The sequence below is a fragment of the Polyodon spathula genome, chromosome 5, assembly GCF_017654505.1.
Source record: "Polyodon spathula isolate WHYD16114869_AA chromosome 5, ASM1765450v1, whole genome shotgun sequence".
In the NCBI taxonomy this organism is placed as follows: domain Eukaryota; kingdom Metazoa; phylum Chordata; class Actinopteri; order Acipenseriformes; family Polyodontidae; genus Polyodon; species Polyodon spathula.
The window spans coordinates 13,338,094-13,364,731 of record NC_054538.1 but is presented as its reverse complement, the minus strand read 5'-3'; the positions used below and the strand labels follow the sequence as shown (position 1 = coordinate 13,364,731).

The 26,638-nt window shown below is 37.3% G+C and overlaps 1 protein-coding gene across 4 annotated transcripts in view; it reads left to right on the top strand.

Annotated features, from left to right (window-relative positions):
- asxl2 (ASXL transcriptional regulator 2) overlaps positions 1-26,638 on the top strand; it is a 78,632-nt gene that overhangs the window by 27,213 nt on the left and 24,781 nt on the right. The window contains exons 2-5 of one of the 4 annotated variants that reach the window (XM_041249807.1): positions 4,752-4,834; positions 9,919-9,921; positions 16,544-16,652; positions 21,020-21,158. In XM_041249807.1, the coding sequence (XP_041105741.1) occupies positions 4,752-4,834; positions 9,919-9,921; positions 16,544-16,652; positions 21,020-21,158 (334 nt within the window). Of the gene's footprint in view, positions 1-4,751; positions 4,835-9,918; positions 9,922-16,543; positions 16,653-21,019; positions 21,159-21,747; positions 21,988-22,604; positions 22,864-26,638 lie in introns of those variants that run through there. The other 3 variants (XM_041249808.1, XM_041249809.1, XM_041249810.1) reach the window with 3 other exon arrangements.

The following is a 26,638-nucleotide window of genomic DNA, read 5'->3' as shown; positions in this document are numbered from 1 at the left end:
TTGTCTTAACCAATAGAATTTCCGGCGGCACAGGCAGAGAGTAGAGAGTTAGTGACAGGAGTGACAAGCAGTTTCTGCGGAGTGTGCTTCACAATAATTTAAGACAAGAGCTTGAACATCGTGTATTATGTAAACTAGCATTCATACAGGCTTGTTTCATTATAATTATTATTTTCTTAATTATTTTGCTGTAAAAGTATCTTGTCAACACATAAATCCAGAATGTTCTTTTTATTTTCCACAAAAACCTTTCGGAATGCTTTGGCAGGTTGTCTGTAATTACTGTATACTATACTGTAGTACTATTATGTGCTATCATTTACCAAAGGCTGTGGGTGGCTGGTAATGTACCAGATGGGTAAATGATAGCCTTGCAGTTAATCAGAGGTTTTTATTATTATTATTATTGTTATTATTATTATTATTATTATTATTATTATTATTATTATTATTATTATTGTATTCTGTGTAAAAGTTAACTAAACATTGTGATTCTTGGACCCGTTAATTTCACACCTGAGCCCTGCAAGACAGTGGGTTTAGGGTGCATGATGAGTTTGTCATAACTGTTCAAGGGTTTAATTCGGTGCTGTCTCAGCCACATTATTATTATCTACTCTGGAGCCCTGCAATATTATTAGAGCTGAGAGTGCTCAGAATGAGATGCAGTCGATGCATGGATATTTTATTACAGTCTGTCGGTACCATCCATGCCTTGTGGGAATAGCTAAAGGAGCTAATTTCGAGTCATGGAAGAGAACACTGTTACTGTCAGAACAATTTTTGTCAGCTCTAAAGCCTTTGGCACACCTATGATACTGTACTGTACTGCCTTGCTCTCAGATCAGTTTTTATATAATAAAATAATATTACTGTATAGTGTAATAAAGGATTAACATTTTCATTTTTCATTTAGGGAAATTTAAAACCTACCAAGTGATGATAGTAGATAAGGTAAGATTGCGGTAGGTAAGATTTGGTGGAAATAAATCTACAGAGGTTGAAGCCTTCTGCCTCAGTAGCTTTCTATATGTTACCTTGCCAACATGCCTCTGTCAAGACCTAGGGGGACCTATCCTGTGGGGTAGTGTAAAAGTAAGTCTGTACCTTCATGATAATTCCCAGTCTGCATTTTGTTAATTATATCATGTGCCATCCTTTGCAGTTGTTTTGATGTGTACAGTAAATGACTAGCAGGTGCATATGGACACATTGAGATCTGTTGAGTGTTGTACTACTTAAAGTGAGCACACATTAAGTGGAATGTGTCTCTGGTTGTCATGGTTTCTTAATCTACTGTAACATTTCACATATGTCTGTAACAAGTTCAACATTTTGCTCTGAAGAAAAGTAGATTATATCTTGTTTCACACTTGGCCTACTGGTTGGGCAGTTTTTTTTTTTTTTACACACGATCTGTACTGTACTGTAGGTGTTTGGTAAAGTATGAAGGTTTGGTGAGGTATGAATGTGTGTGGTATTCAGGTAACTACAATATTAATGTTGGGAATTATCTCTACAGATCCAAAGCATACACCTGCAGATGGTATGCTACAATACCTGTACATACTATATGTTGTGGTTAAATGATGATATCTTTCAGGATCCCTGGAGAGTTGGAATGATGTGCTTCTGGGTAGAGCTTGTTGTCCTGGAGAAAGCACAAGCACTTACATCAGCTTATTAGGAAAGAGCAGATGCAGACACTGCCCATAGAGACCACAGTAATTTCCACCAAGAAAAATAACCCCACCCTTATTTAGTACATGCCTAGATATCAAGTTCATGAATGAAAAAAAAAAACAAGAAGCAGCTTTGGTATACTAACTCATAGACCTGGAAAGGAAGTGATGTGGCAGCCACAGATTGTAGGAGTGGCTGCAATCATTTACCAAGGGGTCATGAGTGATGGTATAAATAGGGGTCAAAGTGAAGTAATCTGTTCCTTCGTTTGGTTAATGTAAAGTTACCAGGAAGGACCTGTTTTTGTGAATAATTATGAGTGTTTGTTTTGTTCTGCCTATTTGTTTGCTTGTATTCACTAGACAGCTAAGGATACTGGATATTGAGTTATGTCAGTGTTTTATAAAGGGAAAACACAGACCGCAAAAAGCCACGTAACATGCATGCTCATTACAGCCGCACTCAACGTCAAAATAACGAACCATTTTCAAAGACTAATTAGGTAAAGCAGGTGAGTCCACAATCAGCTAATTTAAATACCCCTCACCACAATTAGCAGTGGAGAATTACACACCTCCCACAATAAATAGCAAAACACAGTGGGTTTGGGTCAATCCTGCGTGTGTACTAGGGTGACCACCTGGCCCCACAATCTCAGGACACTTTGAGACAGAATGGGATTTTAAATTTGCCCCTGAACGGAAGGAAATTACTGCGTACATTAGCTACACTTTAATGTTAAGATGAATAACTTACTGTTGTTGAATTGCTGCGTACAGCAAATAATTAACTTATCAACAGTTCACTGCCTCCGATCAGACCTAGCTACCGAACAGCTGAGCAGTGTAATGATGTGTTTCATAATAATGTTAATGAACAGAAAATGAATAGCCATTCATTTTATTAGAGATTTAATAATAAAGGGAAAAAAATAAATAAATAGGTATTTTATTCATTATTATTAATATAATTATACAATTGTTGGCTGCACACACTAATTAAACATAATCATTTCAGCAAAGATGCAGCTAATGTACATTCTTGTACATTCATAGAATATGTGTGTTTTCTATTTCTGTACACATGTTCATTGTGCGATGGGGGGCGAGTGGAATGTGAGTGCAGTCGATTGCTGATTTTCCACACGTTCTCGGTGCAATGTTGAAAATATCAAGTATAATTTTTTGGAGATATTCTCTGAAGAATTACCTGACAGCATTCTAAATCACCCATAATGTTTATAAACAAACAAAACATTTACTGTAGTAAAATACCCACGTAACAAGCTTCAGGCATGACAAACCAATCAAAATGTGTTTCACTAACCAATGGAGTTGAGTTTTTGGACGTGGTACAGCATTTCAGTATCTATGGTTGCAGTGTTTACTCGAGATCAGTGCGTTACTGGAGAGGTTTCTAAATCATTTTGCAAGAGCCAGAATGCTTACTGATCTAAAGAAAAATAGAAGACATTTTAATAGAAAACATTGATGGAATGCCAGAAGGAGAACAGTATCTCCTGGATTACAAACTTCTTCACACCAGTAGTGAAGATTCTGAAGTAGATAAGCATGTGAACATTCCACTGTTGCTTGTTTAGTTTTCAGTAGATGTTAGCTATGTGAAATAAGCCCTGGTTATAAATATACTAATGTGTATAAGGATAGTACATTGTACAATTTTTCTAGTGTAGGCTAATGTGTTACACTAACGTAACAGTTTACTATGCTTTTGTTAGTGTTACCCATTTTTTTATTATTTTTTTTTTTTACGTTATTGGTTCCTTTTTCATTTTGTCATTTATGAATTTGTTCCAATGTATATATTACGTGTATAGCTATATTAATTAGTTATTATATTGCAGTATGTATTTATTTATTTATTTAAATTGAAAATGTGTTGTTGTTTAAATATGTTATGGACAGAGTGAATATTTTAATTCGTTTTTTTGTTTGCTGTTGCTCAGACATTATTCATTCTAACATGGGTATGTACATAAGTGTACAGATGATATTTGTTATGAACTAAAAATATTTTTAAAGCAATTTTAAGAAAGAAAAAATGTGCATTTTTTTTCTACTTTTGTTTTTGCTTTCTAGTTTGGTAAATTTAAATTTTACTTAATGTCAGAGTGTAATCCTTGGTATTTTCATGTTCTGCAGACACTCAGCTTTTTTTGTGTAAAATCAAGACCATACATGATATTAAAACAATTCTTTCAGATTCTGGTTCCTGAGGTTTGTGGCAGCCACTGATAACTTTGCATATTTTAAGTAGGAAATTAATAAATGACACTTATGAAGACATTTCTAAAGAAAAAATACATTTTCAATTGGATTTTTAAACTTGTTTTTCACATTCAAACTAGGTCAATGTTCATATAATTGAACATATCATTAAGCCATTATTTATTTAGTTATCTGCAGAAGAACAGCTTTTTAGAAATGTATAATACTGTATATTCTAAAGAGATATTTTGTCTGATACATGCCTTAAAGTTAAGCCAGTTAAGTCAGTCGGCCTTCAGAATGGTAGTCCGCAGTCCACAAAGGGTTAATAGACAGTATTTTTCAAAGCAAGTTATTTCATTTAAAATTGTGTTATTGACTCCAGTAATTTATGTATTAGGAGGCTGTGTGGTCCTGTGGTTAAAGAAAAGAGGCTTGTAAACAGGAGGTCCCCGGTTCCAATCCCGGCTTACTCACTGTGTAACCTCATTGCGCTCTGTCTTTCGGATGAGATGTTGTTGTAAGTGACTCTGCAGCTGATGCATAGTTCACACACCCTAGTCTCTGTAAGCTTCCTTGGATAAAGGTATTTGCTAAATAAACAAATAATAGTGAAAGAGGGATCTCCCCTGTAAAACAGAATTTGTCTTCAAGAAGATTTCTTGAATAGATTCAATTGTCATCTGCAGTCTAATCAGTAAATACCCTGGCAAAGCTTCAGTCTTTAGTTCATACTGTGTACTCAGTACTGCTTTTGTGGCAAGTTAAGATAGGGTCAGCTTTAAAACCTATGGCACCCATAAGTCTATAATTCCTCTGTTTGGTTTGCTTTTTTTTTAGGTACTGGAGAAGTACTCCAACACACCCATGAGCCATAAAGAAATTCTTCAGGTGATCCAAAGAGAGGGTTTAAAAGAGATCAGGTAAGAAAGGCACTTTCATCTGTCTCATTTATTATAGGGATAAATTCCGGGATAGTGTGAAGTTACACCACACCAACAAACAAGAATCATCTATCAAACCTGCTTTCCTAACCTCATTTATTTATTAAAAACATACCAAGATCTCAGGCATTGAAAAATATTTTATTTTCATGACCTTTGCTGAGCACAAGGGTCATTTTGAAGATCTACTGATTTTGCATAATATCACATTTCTTATCCGTTTTTTATACCATGTTATTATGTGTTGTTAATTATCAGTTATTAACGTTTGTACACATAAATATTTGACATGTTCTAAGCAAGGTGGAATTTCTTTAAAGAAAAATTACCACCACTACTCTTGGGGTGTGCACCTGTCATTTATTTCCCCCTAAAGCAATTAGTTGCTCGCATATTATCCATTGACAGTCTCACTGTTCCGGGGTGACGAAAGTAGTGGTCATTTTAATACTGACCTCATTAGAGCTTGCATGATTGGACACAGTCCTAAATATAAAATATGTTGTTGACTTTATTAAACTGGTCATATTTCCATGTGCAGAAACATTAATAAACAACGCATAGCATAATAAACAGATACAAAATAAATGTGATGCAAATTCAGTGCATATAAATTATTCTTTAACTCGATAAAATACTGTGATACAAGGTTTAGGTTGGCAGTACTGTATTTATGTGTCACTGTTTTTTAAGTATTATTTATGAATGTAAGTGCTAGTGGTGATTACAGTACTCTGTGAAATGCTGGGGTGAAAAGTGATGTCCGGGTTAATGCTGGCTTATACTCCAGCTCTGGATCGTGTTACTGATAGTCTAAAAAAAAGAGTTACAGCCGACACTTTACAAACACTTACAAACATTCACGGTTCTCAGCAATATGTTTACTCCTTTTAGATTAACTCCAACCATTTACAAAGGAGCAGATTACTTTGCTACTCCCCTATTTTATGCCCTCCCTCGTGACCCATTGGTTAACGAGCGCATCCGCTCATCCAATGCACGGATGCCACACCGTTTCCCGTTCGGGTCACTGAGTTTGGGTACCGTAGCTCAGTCCCTTTTCAAGCTGGCCGACTTCCACCTACCCACGGGAATAAAGTGTTTTAAGTCTAGGGTATTCTGCTCCCTTTATCTAGTACCCTTTCAGGTCGGGAGGGATCTCTAACACCAAGCATCATTCGATCTCTGTCACAAAACCGGAGCAGGAATCGTGCTTGTGGCTTACGAGGTTTCAGCAGTCAAGATCCCTTTCTTCTGACTTAATCTCACGTAATCTCCAGCAGAAAGACTGTACAAAACACACACCCCCCCAACACACACACACACTCACACACAGTACATTTCACACACTTCAGCATTAGAACTGCTGACAACAGTCATTATCAGTACATTTTAAACATCATCAATATTAAAATGAAAGACAAACTTGGATACAAGTCAAATGTTTTATTCAAGCACATCATATCTAACATCTGCACAGTCGAAACATAAAATGGTTTATTTTCGATCTTACCACATATAAAGCACTACTTAAAAAATGAAAAACTAAAATAAAATAAACATTCCAAAAGAAACTAGTGTGTAAACAGGTATATGCACATACAAAACTGTAAAAACAAAAGTAGTTTTTAATCTAAAATGAAACATATGATTTATCCTGCGTGTATGTCACTCGCGGCGCAGATCCAGGTTGAGCTGCTGCAGCCTACATCTTTGCAGTTTTCTGATCGAAATGTTTCTGCTGAAGCGCTGTGACTAGCTTCAAGATGAAATCTCTCCTACCTTGTACAAAACGAAGGAATTGATGGCTGCCAGGTCCAGTAGAGAAAACAATATGTATTGTAAAAGATGGTTCTAGTGTTAATGAAATGTAACTTTTAGATGTTCTACAAACACACACACAAATATTAATTCTAAGTCGTAAAACTTGTAGAAATTCTATTTTATATAATTTAGTGTGTGTGTGTGTGTGTGTGTGTGTGTGTGTGTGTGTTGGAAAGATAACCAGACAAACAAGTAGCTAATGCGCGGCATAATTCAGAATGTGCGCGAGAACACGTGAATTAATTTCTCTCGTAAATATTTTTATCTTCATGGCAATGCATGAAGCTCTCCTCACGATATTCAGAGTCATTCTTTTCCTGCTTAGTAAGCAGACACAGACATTTAAATATCCCCTCCCTTAAGTGACTATGAATTGAGTAATCTGCATTGGTACGGACGATTTTTTTTCCTAAATCAGAACTGCATAGCAACGCATTTCCTGAAAAGTATGGCAAACAGGTTGTGAGGAAAACTGTCATAACTTGTGCATGTAAACGCTGCCTATGTCTGGAGACATTTCACTAATTGTGTATAAAAAATACTGTACCTTTAGTTTGCAAACCAGCAACCAAGTTTTTCAAATATCCCAAATAGGTTTTAGTCATTTGATTTGAAGCTTGGAAAAAAAGTTAGAAATAGCAGCTGAAGGTCTTGGACCAGCCATTTCTTTAGATCAAAAGTACCCCAACTGTGTTTAAACGAAAAGTTCGGATTTGCTTGCTTTTCATTTTTACTGGTAAACTTTTCTACTCAGTGGCACTGGAACAATTTTTAAAGTGGGGCTGCTGAAAGCCATTTAACAAAACTGTAACCCCTGTATATGATGGAAGCCATGCAAAGCCAAGGGGGTGCTGCCGCAGCCCCAGCACCCCAAGTTCCAGTGCCCTTGTTTCTACTTTTAGCATCATCCACCACGCAATCCAGTCTTTATAATCTTAACAGTGACTCAGTAGGTTACTGATTGCATTTGAAGATACAGTACCTGAAGTTACTCCACACAAGCACACTATTAGTACAGTGTTTTTCTGCTACTATCCTTGCTTTTACAGCAAAGTACATCACAGTTGTGCCTGGGCAGAACTGCATTCATGGCAAAAATATTGAACAGATTTCATACATCAGATTGATTAGGTTATATTTCAGCACAGATTGTGAGTTTAGAAAACCACTTACTTCCGCTCAATGCTCACAGGCCCTTGTTAGCTGTAATCTTGCTGAGGCCATGACATTTGCAGCTGAAAATGGAGATGTTCTTCTTGCTGCACACTGTACAGCAGCTGCCGCACTGGCATATCAAAACCATTACATCTCATAGGGAACCATGGAGGACATACTGCATTGTACCCAAATAAAATTATACATATGCAAGCTACTGCAAATCAGATGTTAATGATTTTGCTTGTACAAAAGTAAAAAGTTATAATTGGGTAAGTGAGGTAAGCTTCCCCTTGAAAACCAGTGCTGATTATAATGACATTTCTAACAGAGCTATTCTGGTGCTAATCTCCTTTATGATAATAACAGCACATTTTTGTTAGGAAGGTATTTTTTTGTTGTTGTCGAGGGAATTTCCCCCGTTGTAATTAACAAAAGACATTTACAGAAGTGACAGCCTTGCTTCTGTTAGCTAGCCAGGCTTATGGGAGTGGTTCACAGTGGGATCAGCAGCCAGCCTGTTGCAAACAGAGCATCATCTCACTACTTCTCATGTCTAAACATGCTGTGGGTTTATTCCTTTGTAAGGGTTGGCAACAGTAGTGACTGTAGTGCATACCCCAAAATGAACAGGGAATTTGTATTTCACATCGCCTATTAGAAACCTGTTACTACACTGCCATCCTTAGGTTGCAGTAAGCTCATAACTGTGAGGATTGAACTTCTAATCATTTAAACGAAGCAACTTGGAATGTCTACTTTTTTATGTAAGCTTTTGTACTGCAGAACAGGGTGGTACAATAGTAACTTGGAACAGTTCACTTATGTACTATACAATGCAGGGGAATAGTATGTCCTGGAGAGATGGGTTAAAGTTTGGATTAATATTAACTACAGCGGAGTGCATCAAATCCACAGGGCTTTGTGTATGGATATGGAACTCTCCTGATTGGAATGGAATGAGATCCAAACCATCAGCTCTACTCTTTTAAACATGAGGGAATGGAATTGCAGCAGTCAACAATGTGCATGACTTTAATACACTTTACACCTCTTAAACATAACTGAATAATCAAAGGTGCATATACCTATATCACCAATAAGTGTTTTGCATTTATCTGTGGAGCCAATTGTCCAGTTGTGATTAAATTTGCTGAGGACCTTTATAGCCCAAATAATTGGGGTTATAATAGTCTGTTTGTACTGTTTGTCACACTAACATTTTAAAACATCTAGATAACTGCTTATCAATATTAAAATGAAAGACAAACTTGGATACAAGTCAAATGTTTTATTCAAGCACATCATATCAAACATCTGCACAGTCGAAACATGAAATGGTTTATTTTCTATCTTACCACATATAAAGCACTACTTAAAAAAATGAAAAACTATAATAAAATAAACTTTTCAAAAGAAACTAGTGTGTAAACAGGTATATGCACATACAAAACTGTAAAAACAAAAGTAGTTTTTAATCTAAAATGAAACATATGATTTATCCTGTGTGTGTGTCACTCACAGCGCAGATCCAGGTTGAGCTGCTGCAGCCTACATCTTTGCAGTTTTCTGATCGAAATGTTTCTGCTGAAGCGCTGTGGCTAGCTTCAAGATGAAATCTCTCCTACCTTGTACAAAACGAAGGAATTGATGGTCAAATAAAGTTATCTAGTTATGGTCAAACATAAAAATCACAGCTCTGATTTTGTAGTTACAGTAGTGGCAGTTCCTTGGACAATACCCCTTTATGAATGGATGCTTATGCAAATGTTTAATGGTTCTTAAATTAAAAAGTAAGAATTCAATGTTTAAGCGCCCTTAACACTTGACATGAATGTTTCCCTGCGGATAACTTTACCGTTCCAAAACATGCTGATTACATTAGAGGAAAATGGGTGTAGCTTTCATTTTGACAAAGCAATTAGAAGAGACACATAACCTTAGTTTAAGAGTCTACTGCAGGTTCACCTTTTAATGCTAATGAAATGATGAATGTAAACTGGCTTTTGTATTAGAGTACACTAAATGGCTAATCAATTTGATTTCTTTACTTTTTTTGTTTCATTATGTCTGTTATTCTCCAGAAGGTAAGAGCAACTATTGCATAAACCGTCTAAAAACAACTTTTCTTAACAAACTTTATCTTACCACTGCATGGATTTAGTTAAATGTCATCTATCACTTAATAAATAGATGATGACAAGGCAGCACTTGCAGTTCTGTAAGCTTGAAGAAAGAGCACTAAACCATAGAATGATTTTCAATGCATGGCGATGTCTGGCTTGGTAGCTGAAGCTTTTTTGTGCAAATTAAGAACATCTTCAGCTTGTGTCTTTAACTAGAGGCTGTCAGCAATTCTAACATGCTCTAGCATGCTTAGCCATTTAGGATTTTGGAATTTAATCTTCAGACATCAAAGCTACAAAAGTTTGTGTCGTCTTCCTTTGTTTGAATCAAGGAATAAGTGCTCTGTTTTTGCAGACTGAGGTACTGTAATCTTTTTTCCTCCCTTTCTTCAATTATTTTCCAGGGCTTGTGTGTGTGTGTGTTTCTGTAAGCCCAAACATTCTAGCCATTTTACACAAAAATACATCAACCTTTGTGATTAATAGTGTTACTGTATGTACATTATAAGAAATGTCCCTTAATGATAGATTCTTGACATGGTTTGAATGTATATTCCTACAGTACTTGGACTACATTATAGGAGGCAGTGTGGTCCAGGGCTTTTAACCACAAGGTTCAAATCCCACCACTGCCACTGACTGTGAGACCCTGAGCAAGTCACTTAACCTCCTTGTGCTCCATCCTGCGGATGAGATGTTTAATCAATGCCCTGTTGTAAGTGACTCTGCGTATAATGCACAGTTCACAGCCTACCTCTGTAAAGCGCTTTGTGATGGTGGTCCACTATGAAAGGCACTACATAAAAATAAATATATTATTATTACAACAGTGGAAAGTTATTTTCTGCTGTTTCTAAATGTACTTTATGTGTTTTTGCTGATAAATTGTTTGCTTCAACTGATATTTTATTCCTACATGATTTGTACATTATGAAGAAAAATACAGCAGATTCTTTTTAGCTACTGTGTATTATTTGACTAAAAGAAAAAGGATACAGCTGAATCCTGTGACTAGAGGAGAGGTGATATAGGGAAATCGAGAGGCAAAGTGTTGAGAGATGCAGAGCAGTTTCCTCCTGATTCATTCAGTATTAAATAAACCAATGTAGCTTCCCTTGCCTAGTAATTTACAGAAGGTTGTTCAGATCCAGCAGGAGGCTGATCCAGATTATCCCACAGTTCTTTGTGCTTCATAATATCCTGACAGTGTGAAAGTTATTAGTTATACTTACACAACTGTGGTTAATATTAATAAGCAAACCGATACCAAACAGCAGATGAGCATCTATCCACCTACCTTCAGAGAGAGGCCCCATTGTAAGCCCAGGGCTCTCTTGACTGAGACAGAGAGTATGTTTTGCTCAAGCAGCAGAAGTACCGGTAAAGAGCAACAAACCATTACAGCTTGCTCCACCAAGGTAACGAGCCTAATGGTTGAAATAATTGACGGACGGGGTTAATTTATTTATTTGTTTAAGTTTTCTAGTTTTTTTTATTATTATTTTAGTTAAAAAAAAAAATTGAAGAGAGCAACTTACCACAAGTGGTTTTAGAGCACTGTACAACACATAAATATACATTTAAAAAAAAAAGAAAAAAAAAAACAGCACACATACATGTACAAAAACAGCACGCAGTATCAGTGTCAAAGCATTTGACACCACATTAGCATAACTTGTGAAATAAGAATATTTTTAGTTTCTTCCTGAAAGGGAGAATTTCAGCGGTAAGGCAGAGTTCAACAGGCCGAGCAGTCCAAATCTGTGGATCCAAGACCGAAAAAGCATGCGACCTCAGACTCCTAATAGGACTATAAACCTGCAGTTTCTCAGTCAGATAGTGAGGGCTTTGTGAATTAAGCACAGTAATTTGAATTGTGCACGAAGCTCAATTGGGAGCCAATGTAAATCGAGTAGAATTTGGGTCCGGACAGGATCAACCAATCAAGAGTCGAGCTGAGACATTCTAAATGCACTGGAGCAGTTTTAGTTTTGTTACAATGATAACTTTTAGTTCATGACATTCAATGATTTAACCTCTACTCTGTACTACATTATTTAAGACTTAATTTACTTTCATTCACTGTAATCTCTACGTTTTTATGTTACCTTTAATTGCTGTTAACATACTGTACATAGTGTAAACATACTGTACTTGTATTATACTTCCTGTTAATAAAAAGAGCAACTTATTGAAGCAATGTCAAATAGTACAGCTAATTCAATTTTGGTATTATGTAAGCATACTTTTTTTGCCAGTGGCACGTTGATGAAAAGGATAGTAGTGCAATCATTTAATTGTTTAATAAGTTACGTGTATATGACCATTGAAATATATAGAAATGCCCATCCGTAGACTGGACCAAGTTTTAGGCCAGCCTACTGCCTTTGTTCACCTGGGTGTCCATTCATAGAACATTAAATATAGGCTTACCTTAGTTCTAGGGGCGAGGCTCAGCTCGCTACACTATCAGCTCGCTGTCCTATTGGTTCCCTAACCTATATAGTCCAGGCTCACCTTCCACTACTTGCTCTGCAAGTCTTTCTTCTAAGTAGGTCGAAAGTAGCTGCTGAACTGTAATCAGGGATAATCTATGTGATGATTCTTATGTCTGTAACAAACCTTGATCTCCAAATCATGTCCAGATCACTCTTGCTTCTCAGCTTGAGCAATCTGTTTGTTTTTTGTTTTTTTTTCTGTTTTTGAAACTGATCGGTCTCCATCTCCCCCATGCTACTCTCGCCGCTCAAAGCTCTTTGGAGCTTACAGTCTCCCGTCAACCAGATTGACTCACTCTGCCTCACCTTCCCCTTGTGTTCAATGTAACGCAGGAGCTCGCTTACCAGCGGTAGGTTCGGCTCTCATATCTCCCCTTAGCTTTAACAACAAGTCCGGCGGAGCTCTCAAATCGGATCAAAGAACTTTCCAAATAAGATATATTTCAAAGATTGGACCATCTCAAAACTTTTAAATCGTCTACATCTTAAAGTAACAGTCCCAGCGATATAGACAGAGATTCTCTTCAAAGTAATGTGCAAATCTACTGAAGCAATTCCTCCTGTATTCCCAGGTCAACATCTTGTCTCCAGTTCAAAGGTTAAAAAAAGAAGAAAAAAAAACGCCTCTGTCACTCAGCAATGAAACCAGGCTCAAGCAGCAGCTTTTGTGGCGCCAGGGCTCCCCCTAGCAGATCCTGAGCACGCTGTATTTCCAGAAGTCTTGTCTGTCACTCAAGACAGATCCCAGACTGAACGAATAACCCCTGCAGCATCAGGGCTTCCCCTAGTGAATCCTCCTCACACTGCACTGCTGAAAGACATCCATCAACTAACAGCTGAGAAAAGATCAGCAGCAACGAGGACTGGATGGATCTGTGTGATCTTCTCTCTTCCTCAATATCCAGCTTGCAGTGTGTTTGTTAACATGCTAATTCAGCATTTGTTTGTTAACATGCTGATCCGGTGTGTGTGTGTATGTGTTTGTGTTTAACATGCTAATCCAGTGTATGTGTTTGTTAACATGCTGATCCGGTGTGTGTGTGTATGTGTTTGTGTTTAACATGCTAATCCAGTGTATGTGTTTGTTAACATGCTGATCCGGTGTGTGTGTGTATGTGTTTGTGTTTAACATGATAATCCAGTGTATGTGTTTGTTAACATGCTGATCCAGCATATGCGTGTTTGTTAACATGCTGATCCAACGTACGTGTGTTTTCTTATGTGTACCATGAAAGTGAAATGTTGGAGCAGCCCAGCTCTGCTTTTGTAATCTTTGGTTGCCGCAGCAGTCCAAAGATTTTCGACACTGTCTGAAAGCATTGTGCTGGATCCTTCTGAATATGCATAAACTTTCAAGCCTACACAATAACACCTTTAGCTAGCTGCCGGAAGGAATGGCAGCTCGTCTAGCCACAGATTCCCAGAGGTTTCATTTCCCCTACTAATCTTGATTAGAGTTTTTTGTTTTTCCTCTCCTGAGTGCTAATGGATCACGCTTGCATCAACACGAGCGAGCGTAGGTGGGCCGAATTGCGTTTCCTCGTTCTGGATTTTTTTGCTTTCTTATATTCTTCTGGACGATTTTTCCCTTATACAATCCCTGATGCAGCCCCAGCCAAGGCCATATCAGCACTCAAAGCAACCTTTTCTTCATTAGGGATTCTACTATTAGGTACAAAAACGTTCTTTCTTTCTCTTTAAAGCAGCTTGTGTGCCTGATCTCAATCCCGTAGCTGATGCTCTCTCTCTTGGTTCCAGTTTCAGAAATTCCATCAACTGGTCCCGTCAGCCGATTCTCACAGCCTCCCTGTTCCCTAATTTCAGGACCTTATTCTGGATTGAATTCCCAGCTTCTTAACTCAGCAAGATCATACATTGCCAATTCTATAGCTACCAAAGCCTCTTATAAATCAGGCTGAGCAGCTTATATGTCTTGCTGTGCCATGTCTTCAGTTTTACCGACAGAATTCAAACTTAATCACATGCTTGCTTCATAACCTATTGGACTGAATTTCTAGTTTCTCAACTCAGCAAGATTGTATATGCCCAGTTCTATAGCTTCATCTACCAAAGCCTCTTATAAATCAGGCTGGGCAGCCTATATATCCTTCTGTGCCATGTCTTCAGTTTTACCAACAGAATTTGAACTTAATCACATGCTTGTGTCATAACCCACTGCTGTGATCATCATCACTTATGCCTGTGAACCATTCTTTTTCTTTGGGGATACAATTCCAAAGAATTCCAATCTGGATCTCCATGCCTACCTCTCCAGTCTCAACCATCTAGAAAACTTTTTCTCCAAGGTATACAAAAAACGGAACCTCCACAAACCTTGAAACGCCTGCCCATTACATCAGACATTCTCCTGAAGAAATTTTAATGGAGTACATGCTATCATGTTTCTTTTTGGCCTAAAGATTGCATCAAAACAGGAAACAGCTTTATCTTTCACCTACGATCTTCAAAAACAGACTCCAAGCGAGAAGTGAACCATATTCAGTTTCACCAAACAAACTCTCCTTTATGTCTATATTCTGCTATCACTAAATACTTAGCAGCGCGACATCCATCTCTTTCTTCAGTGCCTCTCTCATCTTATTTAACCAAGCACCATTCACTTGTCAGTGGTTTTCTGCCCACATATCGAACCTACTGCTCACTTACCAACTTCTCTATACTCTGCCCACTGCCTCAGAATTGGAGAATTGTATAGTCGTAAAAAATGTTGGGGCATTATACCCAGGATCCTCTTTTGGGGGGTTAATGGTCTTCCGTCACCTGGCCTTGGTTAACCTTTTACCAACGTCAGAGGTTGCACCTCTATCTGGGGTCAGCTCCATCCAAAATATAAGGTGAGATCTTATCTTCTCTATTTATTTTGTTATTTTCTTAGATATTATTCGCACTGGAGGCGTATTCTCCTAGAGGCGGAAGCGTTCTGCCCAGGATCTACTATTGGGGGTTGGTGGTCATCCATCACTCAGCCTTGGTGACTTCTGACCTATATCGGAGGTCGCACCTCAAACGAGGGTGGTTCCTATAGTCCCAGAAGACGAGATCCTAGGCCAAACAATCAATCATCTCACACTACACTTTACTTTACAGAACAATTCTAAGATGACAATTTCATTATTAATGCCCTGATTTTTTTTTTTTTTTAAATAATACAGAAATTAATTTCTTATAATGATAATTCATTATTAACCCTAATTAGAACACATTGAGATTGACATCTAATTTCCAAGGGATCCGGCAGTAGCACATAACAGCCAGTTAAATAATTATTGAAAATAACGAGTGTGCATACACTTTCATTTCCCTCATGGGCCTGAAAAGTATAAAGCAGCACTTAAAACATGTATACTCCAAATCGTCATTAGCACATTTATTTTATAAAGAAGAAAAACACCCAATAAACATAACAAAACAGACTGAGACATTAATTTAGTCTAAAGCTGTTTATTATTCATTTTAGAATTGTTATTGGTGTTTTTTCCTTTCAGAAAAGAAAATTGCACAAATTACAATTAAGAGTGAAAACATAATTTTTCAGTACCTAACTGAAAAATGATATCACTATTGTAAACTTCAGTTACGGTTGATAATGTATAAAGAATGCTATCAAAATAAGCCAGTTATGTTTCTATATTATTTAACTAAATGCTGTACAGAACTGAGCCTTGTTGGTTTAATTATTTTTTAAGGTCAGTGAAGGCTGCAGCTGCTGTCTAAAATTAGCCATGTCCGTCTTTAAACAGTACATGGTGCAGCAGTTTGTGAAATAATGAAATAATGTATGAAAAGAGGCTTTTGATAATGTATTTTGTTTTTTATATCAAAAAAATGTAAAGGATAAAAAGCAGGGTGAAAGAATTATGTGAATTAAGAAAGACATACTGTTCCAAATAACAGGAGAACCATTTTACACTATTTCTGTCTTGAGTACCGAATAGCTTTGATAAAAACACAGACACTGTAATAAACACAGTAAATATACCCTTAAACTTGAATGCAGTATGCTTTCACAGATAAGAGGTACCTGTGTCTGTTCTGGTATAATTGGTTTTCTTTCCTATTTCTAGCGGGACCTCTCCTCTGGCATGTTTAAATGCAATGCTATACACCAACTCCCGAGGGGAAGAGGGAATTTTCTACAAAGTACCTGGTCGTATGGGAGTCTACACATTGAAGGTGAGTGTGAAATGTTAAGGCTGTATGGAATGTGTTTGGCCTCACGTTCAGATAGAAAGCAGGCTATATTTTACAACAGTGTGTATTTCTTTACTCTAAATTGGTTACTTATTACTCTGTTATTTACTTGGTAATGTAAGTACTGAGCTCTGGTATGTACACTGTATACTATTGCACTTAAGTAAAGTATAGGCTTGATTTTCAAAATGATGCACTATGTTTTAGGTGTCATGTGGATTGTTTGGAACACATCATGGTAAGGCTATTGATGCTCTGTCCATCTTGTACAGTTGATAGCCATTTCAAAAGGTGATTGTGCCCTTTATTGTTTGGCTGTTTAAAAGTATAGTCAGTGTCTCCACATGTTGTATTTCATGGTGTTTTGATGATTTGTTAAAACAACATTTTTAGTAATCAATTCTGCGCAATGAACAAGTTTTATTTATATTTTGTAGAACATTTCATGAAGTTAAATGATCAATTTTTCTAGCTAAAGAAATCCATTTAAACAAGGCATCTGCCTTGACAAGTATGCCAAGGAAAACAGATTTGCTGCACAGAAATGAGGGATTTGTTTCTTGTTTGTAATCCCTTAATTAGGTAGCAGAACTACTTTGGGTATTACTTGCTGTCCGCTATGACCACTACCCAGTATGATGAGAAGTTACAATTGTAGCTCAACTGATTATTCAAAACTGTTACCTGAATGAGACTATGGCAGGGATGGTTTGTGGTGATGTCAGACCAGGAAGAGACAAGCAACAATACTGCGAGGTAAAGCGTTGATGCGCAGATTTATTATTAAATCAAAAGTTTAAACAAACAAAATACTTTGGAAAACAAAACAGCTAAAACAGACACTGAACAAACAAGTATTGTGCTGGTTTCGTGCGAGTAGCGATTGTTTTATTTTTGTAGATCTCGTTGTCTTGTTCCACTCCTGAACCCCCAACCCTGAGTGATTGATTTGTGCCTCTTTTATGCAGCTGTGTCTGGGCTTGATTGCTTATTCAAGTCTGCACTTGAAGTGATTTGTCAAAGAAGGTAATTACTCCTTCCCTGCCGATCTAAAACACACACTGCACAACAATCATTCATACTTTTAAATAATAATAACACAAAACAAGTACACAACAATACATAGAAACACAGGGGCGGGGTGTTCCCCGTCACAGACACAAAAGGTGTTACATGTGTTAAAAGGGCTACTGCAGTGAGAGAGAAAAAGAGGAGATATCAGTGAGTTATGTATCAAAGACTCGACTTGCAGCATCTGACAGGAAGTTTCATCAACTGTTAATTAGAGGAGAAAATAGTTTATAGGGCTTGCCACTGTACATTAGCCTTCATCTTTTTTGAGCAACATTATGTTGTACAATACATCATTTGTGTTCAGCATTGAGTTTTCTCATACCATGTATACAGTGTAAAACTCCAGCTCTGTATATGTATCCATTTAATAATTTTGCGACAGTCCTCCAATGCTATTTTTGACTGCTTGCATATGGTATAATGGGTGCTATAATGGAAATACGTAATGTCTTTGCTGAAGTTGTCCACAATGATTCCAGTTAGAGTTAGAGGGATTAAACAGGCCTCTGGAGATGTCCCCTTGTTCTCATGCATTCACTGTCTGGATCAAGGAATCATCATTTTCCTGTCAGAAGGTGTGCTGCGTTGGGGAGAGTACCAGGTTCTTTGAAGTTTTAGTGTAGTCTAAACCTCAAGTGTACCAGAACATACCAATGTAATGCATCCACACAAACTTTAGGGAACTGTAATCATCTTCACCATGTGTGTTCATTGTAAACCAGTACATCACTTTGAGACAGTGAACCATGGTTTGTTGAACCACAACTCCCACTGCTGCAGTAATTTTGGTTAATGGAAATTATTTATTTACTGACTGTTAAATGCAATGGTAAAGATGAATCATGTTTGAAATTCTCAATACAGCATAGGCGTGCATAGTATACTGATTCACTTCAATATAGATGATTCTACTATAAATAATTGTCAACTTAAGAATCAATATCAATTTCCAGAGTAATGAAGGGCATTCAGGCTTGTGTTTGTCTTGAGATACTGTACGCCAACTTTTTTTTCAGTAACACATGGTTTTAGATGCTTTTGTGGTTGCTCTTTTCAACCTGCAAATATGTACCGTGTTCAGAATGCAATGAAATACATTCAGATGTATACATAATACAGACATGTTCAACAAAAGAGAAAAGTCACTCAATAACAAAAGTGCTACTGTACTTTTGATTTTGTTGAATATGCTGTCTCTGACATCTCTCTATTGATTTACAGACTGTGTAATAGCCGTTGCAGAGTTCTTTATTGATCTTACTGGCACCATGATGCCAGTGCCTGAGATTTCCATTAAATTTACAGGCTCAGTCATGGCAATATTCAGTGCTCTATATACATTTTACTGACTGTACAATGACAACATAGAAATCTCCATTACATTTACTAGCATTTTGATTCTAGTTCTGTGTTGCAATATTGCTTTTAACACTTTAAAAAGTGATTTACATTCACAGGTTTATGTCCTACACTGTTTCCCCACAGTGCACATTATTCAGTAGCGTTCTCTGAACGGACTGTCTGGCTCTAACTATCATGCTTGTCACACAGCCGACTTCCTCACTTTGAATCTTTGTAATTTCAACCTTTGCCAGCCTAGCTTGATTGGCATCCACATTTGTCCCAGATCCCAGATGTTTATTTTGGCTGAAATTTTGAATTAGAACATTGTCAGCAGTGAAGTGTGTGGGTGACATTTGTCTTTAAACCACCCACAGTGTACTGCTTTACAAGATAAAGAGATGGACGAGATTCTGTTTCTCTCATAGTTGAATAATAGATAACACAAGAATAAAAACATGTTTTGTTTTTTTCTGTTTGTTTTTGTAACCTTGCTTGATTTGCTTTATCTGGCTTAATAATTACATTCTGGATTTAAAATAATAAATGACAGTAGGCCTTGATCTGGGTGATGTTAGCCAAATATATTTTACAATACTATCTGTTTAAAACTTTACTATGCATTCCAAGGACGCTTTAGCAATCCTGTATTTTAATCTTAACGTGTGGCACGCTAATGCACAAGCATCAGCAGCTGTATCCACATCCATGTAGATAACTACAGTGATAACGGCAGTAAACTGTGCACTCATTTTGCTGCCTGATTAGATCAACCAAGATAATATTCTGAAGGGAGTTTTTACCTCGCTTTAGTGTTGGTGGTTCTGTGTGAATGTAGACGGCAACTCTACTTAGAATATTATCTTCTGAATCTATAGTGGGGCACCCACCTTCAACCCCAAACAAAAAATGTGTTTCTATCAGTGGTTTCTATACTTTGTGCTCTCCTCCTAGGCTCCATAGCTCAGGCTGGATCTTATTTTAATTCTTTATTGCTTTCTAGCACTATACAAGATGTTTTATATTGTTTATGTAATTGTTTAATTACTGTTTTTTGTTGCAAAAGTCTTTTCTCTTTGTGTTTTTTTTTTCTGTTTCTACAGATACCACGCACAGGCCTGTCTGTAACGTGGTGCTCTGCACACGTGCAGTAAGAGCAGCTGCTGGGCTCAGCAGCACTGCGCAGGACCGAGATACTCGCTTCGGTTGTTGTTGTTTGCAACTTCAACCCCAGTATCTTGATGCCGTTTTGGTGACAGCTTTTTAGCATCACCATTGTGAAGGCTGTTAGTCCATTCTAAGCTGGCTTCCCTTCCCTCATAACCTTGGTTCCCTGAAATAGAAATGTAACCATTAACCTTCAAGGTCGCTGAGTCCACGATTGCAGCAGGCTGGAAGTAAAAATGACGCTGAGATCTGTGAGCACAGTCCTTTTCATCCCTCAAAGAGCAGCTTTAGTATACAATATTCGGTATTTGGGTCTTTAGGAGGTAAATGCCCAATCAGTAATGGTTACATTTCTATTTGAGGGAACCAGGGTTATAATAATAAACTAATGTTTTCTATTCTCCAACTGTAATACTGTGTACTGCATGAAGTACAAAACATACCTGGAACGATACACTCTGTACCTGGGGCTATGTATTAGATTTTGGTTAAAGTAGGAGAAGAGTTTATGACAAGAATCAAGGGTTTTGTTAACAACTGGATAATATATATCTGACAGAACATTGGGTCAAAATTATAGTGGGCCATGACCAGAATAGGTCTGGCAGATTACACTATTCTTTGCACAGTAACATATTGTAACTAAGCAATTTCTGAAAACAATTACAAGTTCCTGCTCTTTATTTTAGAAGGAAAAGAACCCTTGAGATATACAGTATATTTTATTTCCTGCATGAGTAATGTGGGCTGTTTTCCTTATTTGGCAGAAGGACATATCAGACAGTGCAAAGGATTTGTCAGAGGAGGGCTCCGAAGATAGCAGCGACAATCTTTCAGATTCACAGAGCACCGAGAACAACAATAACAGCAACAAAGACATGAAGAAGAGCACATGGAAACGAAAAGGTAAATGTTACAGGAGTTCTCCTGGCTTCCTCACAGTTGTATTGATATTGGCTAAAATAAGGTGGCTTCATTACATGGGTTTTTAAACTGCTCAGAAAAACACTTAAAACTTACAAGACCCAAGATGTCTGCATACTGTACATGTCTGCATTTTCTTTGGCTAGGAAGTATTATATTACAGTCTCTGCTTCTCTGCTGCAGGTCTATCTGGGGGGGGGGGGTGTATTTTGGTATATTTAGTTTCTAGATTGTCATAGATTGCAATAGGGATGCATGAAACCTCTGTACATCGACTTAATTGCTATTGAAATCCATACACGTAATACAGTGCAAAATAATACAAGCAACTGCTGCAAGTTGTACCTGCTTTCGTGATACATTCTTCTGGACTATTGTTTGTGTAGTTGGGAATATATTTAGATATGATAATAACTTAATGACCAAACTTTCCAGTCAAACCCTGCTATTTCCCAGATTAATTTCCTATCAGGGTGGAACCAAGGCCTGTGAAGGTGGAGCGTACAACCTTAGAGCACACTGGCATGTACCGCTATCATCTTTTGCTTGTATCCACATTAAAGCGAACCTACTTGAGAAGAGCTGATTGCATGTTTCTGTTTGAACAGGTACTATGGATATTTATTGGGATAGAAACATTGGATGCTTTGACACCTAACCATTTTCACGAGCTGATTCAATGCACAGTGAAAATTTCAGCTGCAATCTCGTCGATTTAATTCCCCTGCTGATTTATGGTCCAAAATATAATTAGTAATGTGTATAAAAATATCAAGAAATCGCGAAGATATGTCAAGACTGTACAGCAATGGTAAGTAATGTGTTTTGTTCTAAACACTACACTACGATCTGTAACCCTTCCAGTCATTGAAATATAGCCCGGTGTAGTAGTGTTATGAACTCCAACATCTTGAAAAGTGCATGCAAGTCTTCTCAGTGTCTGTATTTAAAAGACCTACATGGGATCTATTCCAATAAATTAAACAATAGCTGTATTTAGATAGTATCCTATTCAGAACAATTGAATACAACCTACAGTGTGTTCTCAGTTGCTATGATTCAAACACAAGATCTCATGGATCTTTGTATTTTGCTATAACCTACTTATTGTGTCTGCACACATCCACAAACGCTCCATCACACATGGTATAATTTGTACCACTGCAGACAGTTAAGGAAGCCGTCAATTAGAGACACTCTCGCGGTAAGGCAGGTTGAAGTACGTTGGCAAGGCAATGTAAAGAATGTAAATGTAAAGTGTTGTACCCACTCTGTGGATAACAAGCAGGCTTAAGACCATATTGCAGTCAGATGGACATCATTAACTTAAAAATGAACACAAATAAAACACTGAACACCCAGAATAGTTATTGTGGCAATCTAGCAGTTTATTTCAGCAAGGTTGCAGTTTGTGATGTCATTTCTTTCTCATACGCACAACCGGAAGAATCTTTCAGATAACATCTGTGACCACTTCCTTATAAGCACAAATGTAAAGAGCCATTAAAGAAAATATTAACTTCAGAGCAACAGAGACTCCACTGGTTTTATTTAAATAAGCCAATTGCGGGCAAGACGATACAATAATTACAAAACAGTAAGCTTATTGGAAAAGCCTGCCCTTTGAGCAGTGAAACTAGGACTGACGAAATGCTCAGCAGACAGCAGCTTCAAGATCAGCTTGGATGTAAGTTGCATTAGAGGTTGTTCAAAATGGCTTCCTTTCTTTTTTAAAAAAAAAAAAGGAGGGGGGTGACATGGTGTAGGCAGCTCAGAATATCTTACGAAAGACTAAATAACAGCTGCGAAAAATCTTAGATGGGTTTGTACAGGATGTTAAAATCCTTGTAAATAAATTTACACTTTTGCAGTGTGTATGCATTTTATTATGGATGTGGTTAGTTTATATGTGACCTCAAGTGCACTGGATATTCGGTTTGTTTCAGTAAGGGGGTCCCCCAGTGACATTTTGAAACTAAAGTGCCACATCATCTACTGAAGTTTCACTTTCTGTGTGAATTGAGATACTGTCAGCTGAGTGTTAGTATTTCAGAACCATTGGAAATATTGCAACATTCTGAAAGCACAAGGTTAGGAAGTAGAACATTATTATATTGATAGTCAGCTTTTTGGTGATGGACTGTGAGATTAAGACTATGTGGTGTTTTTAATGGGTGCTTTGTAGTCTGGTTGTTCAAAGAGCAGGTGAAACCTAATGACTAGTCAGTCGCCATCATCTTGTTGGACATTTTAATCATGAAATGTCTGTATTGATATGTCTGCAAAAGAAATGACAGAAATTAAGCATGTTGCTATGGGCCCAGTACACAAAATATTCAGGGCAGTTTGAAGGACTGTGGGCTCTGTTCACTTTTTGCAAACTTTGTATGCGTTTTAAGGAATGTTGTTACTAGGGCTGTTTTTTTAAAACCCATTTTGATTAGCTAAATCAAGTAATCCACAACAAAGGGGATATAGTGGAAGCGGTCTTGCGTACTTAAGAACGTATGTGACACTTCACACATTTTTGCATATATCTGAAGTATCATGATCAGTGTGTTTCAGCTGTACTGAATTTGCAATGCATTAATACTGCAATTTAAGTGGACTCCAAAGTCCCAACCAAAGCCCTGATGTAAAACATTTTCATTGCTATTGTTCTGTACTTCATTTACGTTTAATGGAGCAACTGCATTTGGGTGTCCTTGTGTTCAGAATATTTTTGTTTTATTTGACACAGGAAGCTTGATTTTGCTGATGTTGTAATAACAGATAGCACACCAGCATTGATATTTCCACATTATGGAGCCAGGCCTACATACAAGACCAATAGGGATTGCTACTGATATGTAACTATTTTTAGGCTGTGGTGTATTTACTGCAGCTGGCATTTTGTGTGCATGTAAGTCCAGTGCATAATGGTAGTGAGACATAGAAAGGAATTCAATCACTATAATTCCGTCTCTCTGTTGGCAATACCAAGACTTTAAATATTACTTTATAAAACTATGAAAAAGTAAGAAATTACAAAATAAAAAAGTGAACCAATTTGAACCAACAAAAATGTAGATAGCTGTTTTCTTCTGATTTCTACTGATTGTTTTTGTTTGTTATGAGAAGATATGCCAGTGTTCGTTTGCTTTGCAATCGCCATTTTATAATCATATGCTGATAGTTTGTGCTTTTTTCATTTTCACCACTGCACTGTTCACATAAAAAATACACCGTACCATTCTTGTATCACCCTGAATGTTCACCTCATACAGTTCATAATCTGTAGTGGCAAGAATCAAACAGTTTTGTGTTTATTTTCCTAAACTTGTTTAATCCTTGTGTTAAAGGATATGTTTCACAGTTGAGAGAGTTTAATGTTTGTTCTTAATGTCAACAGTACTTTGTGGTAGAAATGTATCTTTGCTTTAGTGTGCTTGATCTCAGCTTGATATAATTATCTTAGAATTCCCTGAACATCAATCCTGGCAAGCACTTACTCTGTGAAGGTACAGGTTCAGTCGTTTCATTGAGTTGATGCATGGTATTCAAAACATAAGATTTTGGGTCATTGAGTAATTTACTCTCCAATTTAAACACTGTGGGCTCTGTTCTGATGAAATGAGTGGAATCGCAAACACAGTGGTTAAAGTCAATCATGTCTGCCCTGCAGGGAGTGTCGTCTCCAAAACTGTGATTCTGATGAAATTAAAAACCCAATGCAAGCGCGTTTAGCGGTGCACTTACAGCGTCCAGCCAATCAATGCTGAGTAGGTTGGGGAATCTGGTATCCAATCAGGGCCAGGCAACAATCCCTTTAAGAGACAGAATGTTCTTGCGTCACCGCAAGGCTCCGTTTTGAATGTAGAAGTGGTGATGATGTCGAACGGCAGGAACCCAGTGCAAGAACAACCAGGGCAAGTCAGAACAGCAAGTAGTAGGTCACTCGCCGAGAGAATACATAAACCATGCTTCACGACACAGGAGATTTGCTATATTAATAGAAGAAGTAGAGGCACGTAAGGCAATCATTTATTATTTCTAATAATTATGATAGGTACATTATTACGGTGTAAAATTTTAAGTTGGATCAGACCATGTCTGGCACAGACAGAGGACGAATGAACCCGAGATAGGATTCGCTCCCAATCCTCATCTGAAAAATGTAAATCTAAATCAGCTTCCCACAACAATTTAATTGTGAAATGTGAAGGACAATGTAGGGTGGAGATGATTTTGTATATTTTTGAAATCATCCCTTTAGAGTTTGGGTTGCAGCTGAGTATAGAATGAATAGGAGATTTGGGGGGTAATAAAGGATATTGTACAACTTTGTTTCGTACAAAATCTGTGAGTAACGAAAAAAATTAGTTCTGGGAAGATTACTTTTTTGTGAAAGCTGGTCAAACGAAGCAAAATTATAATCAAAATATAGTTCTTTAAATGACTTGATACGCTTTTCATTGGAGACATGAAAGGCCAGGTCCCCTAGAGAAAGAGGGAACAGGTGGCTAGCATCAACGGGGGAAAAAATAGAAATAGTTTGCAAAACAGAATGCTTTTCGAATTGTGCCCAATTCCTGAGCAACTGTCGGACTATTGGGTTAGTACTGAATTGAGAGGTAGAAAGTGGTAAGGAGGAGCAAAGCAGGGCAGAGAGAGATGTGGACTGACATGAAGCTACTTCCACAGATAGCTATGCAGGGCCAGCCTGATGACGATGAGAATGTAACCGCTAGGTAATGCTACGAATGTTAGCTGACCAGTGATAACATTTAAAAGTGCCAATCCTCCCAAGGGTTTTGGTCTCTGCAAAAAAACTCTATGGATACAAGGAGGTTTCTTATTCCAAGTAAAAGAGGATATAATTTGATCAATTGACTTGAAAAAAGGATTTGGGGGGTGAATACTGGAATACATTGGAAAATATATAAGAATTTAGGTAGTGTATTCATCTTCACGGAATTAATACGGCCAGCAAGTATTAAAGGCAATGCAGACTAACGCACAAAGTCTTGTTTGGTGTGTTTCAGTAATGATGTGAAATTAGAAGGAGGTCATTGTAAGGACGTGTTATTGTGATGGCCAAATATGTACATTTATTAGAAGCAATTTTGAAAGGAAAGATGGACAGATGATAATTTATGGCAGCTGAGTTGATGGGGAACAGTTCACTTCTGGAGATTCAGTTTATACCCAGAGAACTTACCAAATTAATCTAGTATAGAATCAATCACTCAATCAATTTTTATTTTATATAGTTCCTTTCATAGTGGACTACAATCACAAAGCGCTTTACAAGAGGGTGTGGAAACAATGCTTAATACATTAAATACAGTGAAATACAGGGCATAGTACATTAAATACAAACAGTAAAACAAAACAAAAAAAAAAAAGCAAATACATTAAGTACAGGGCTACGATGTGAATTATAAGCATTGTGGATGTGTGTGTCATACAGAATCATATGA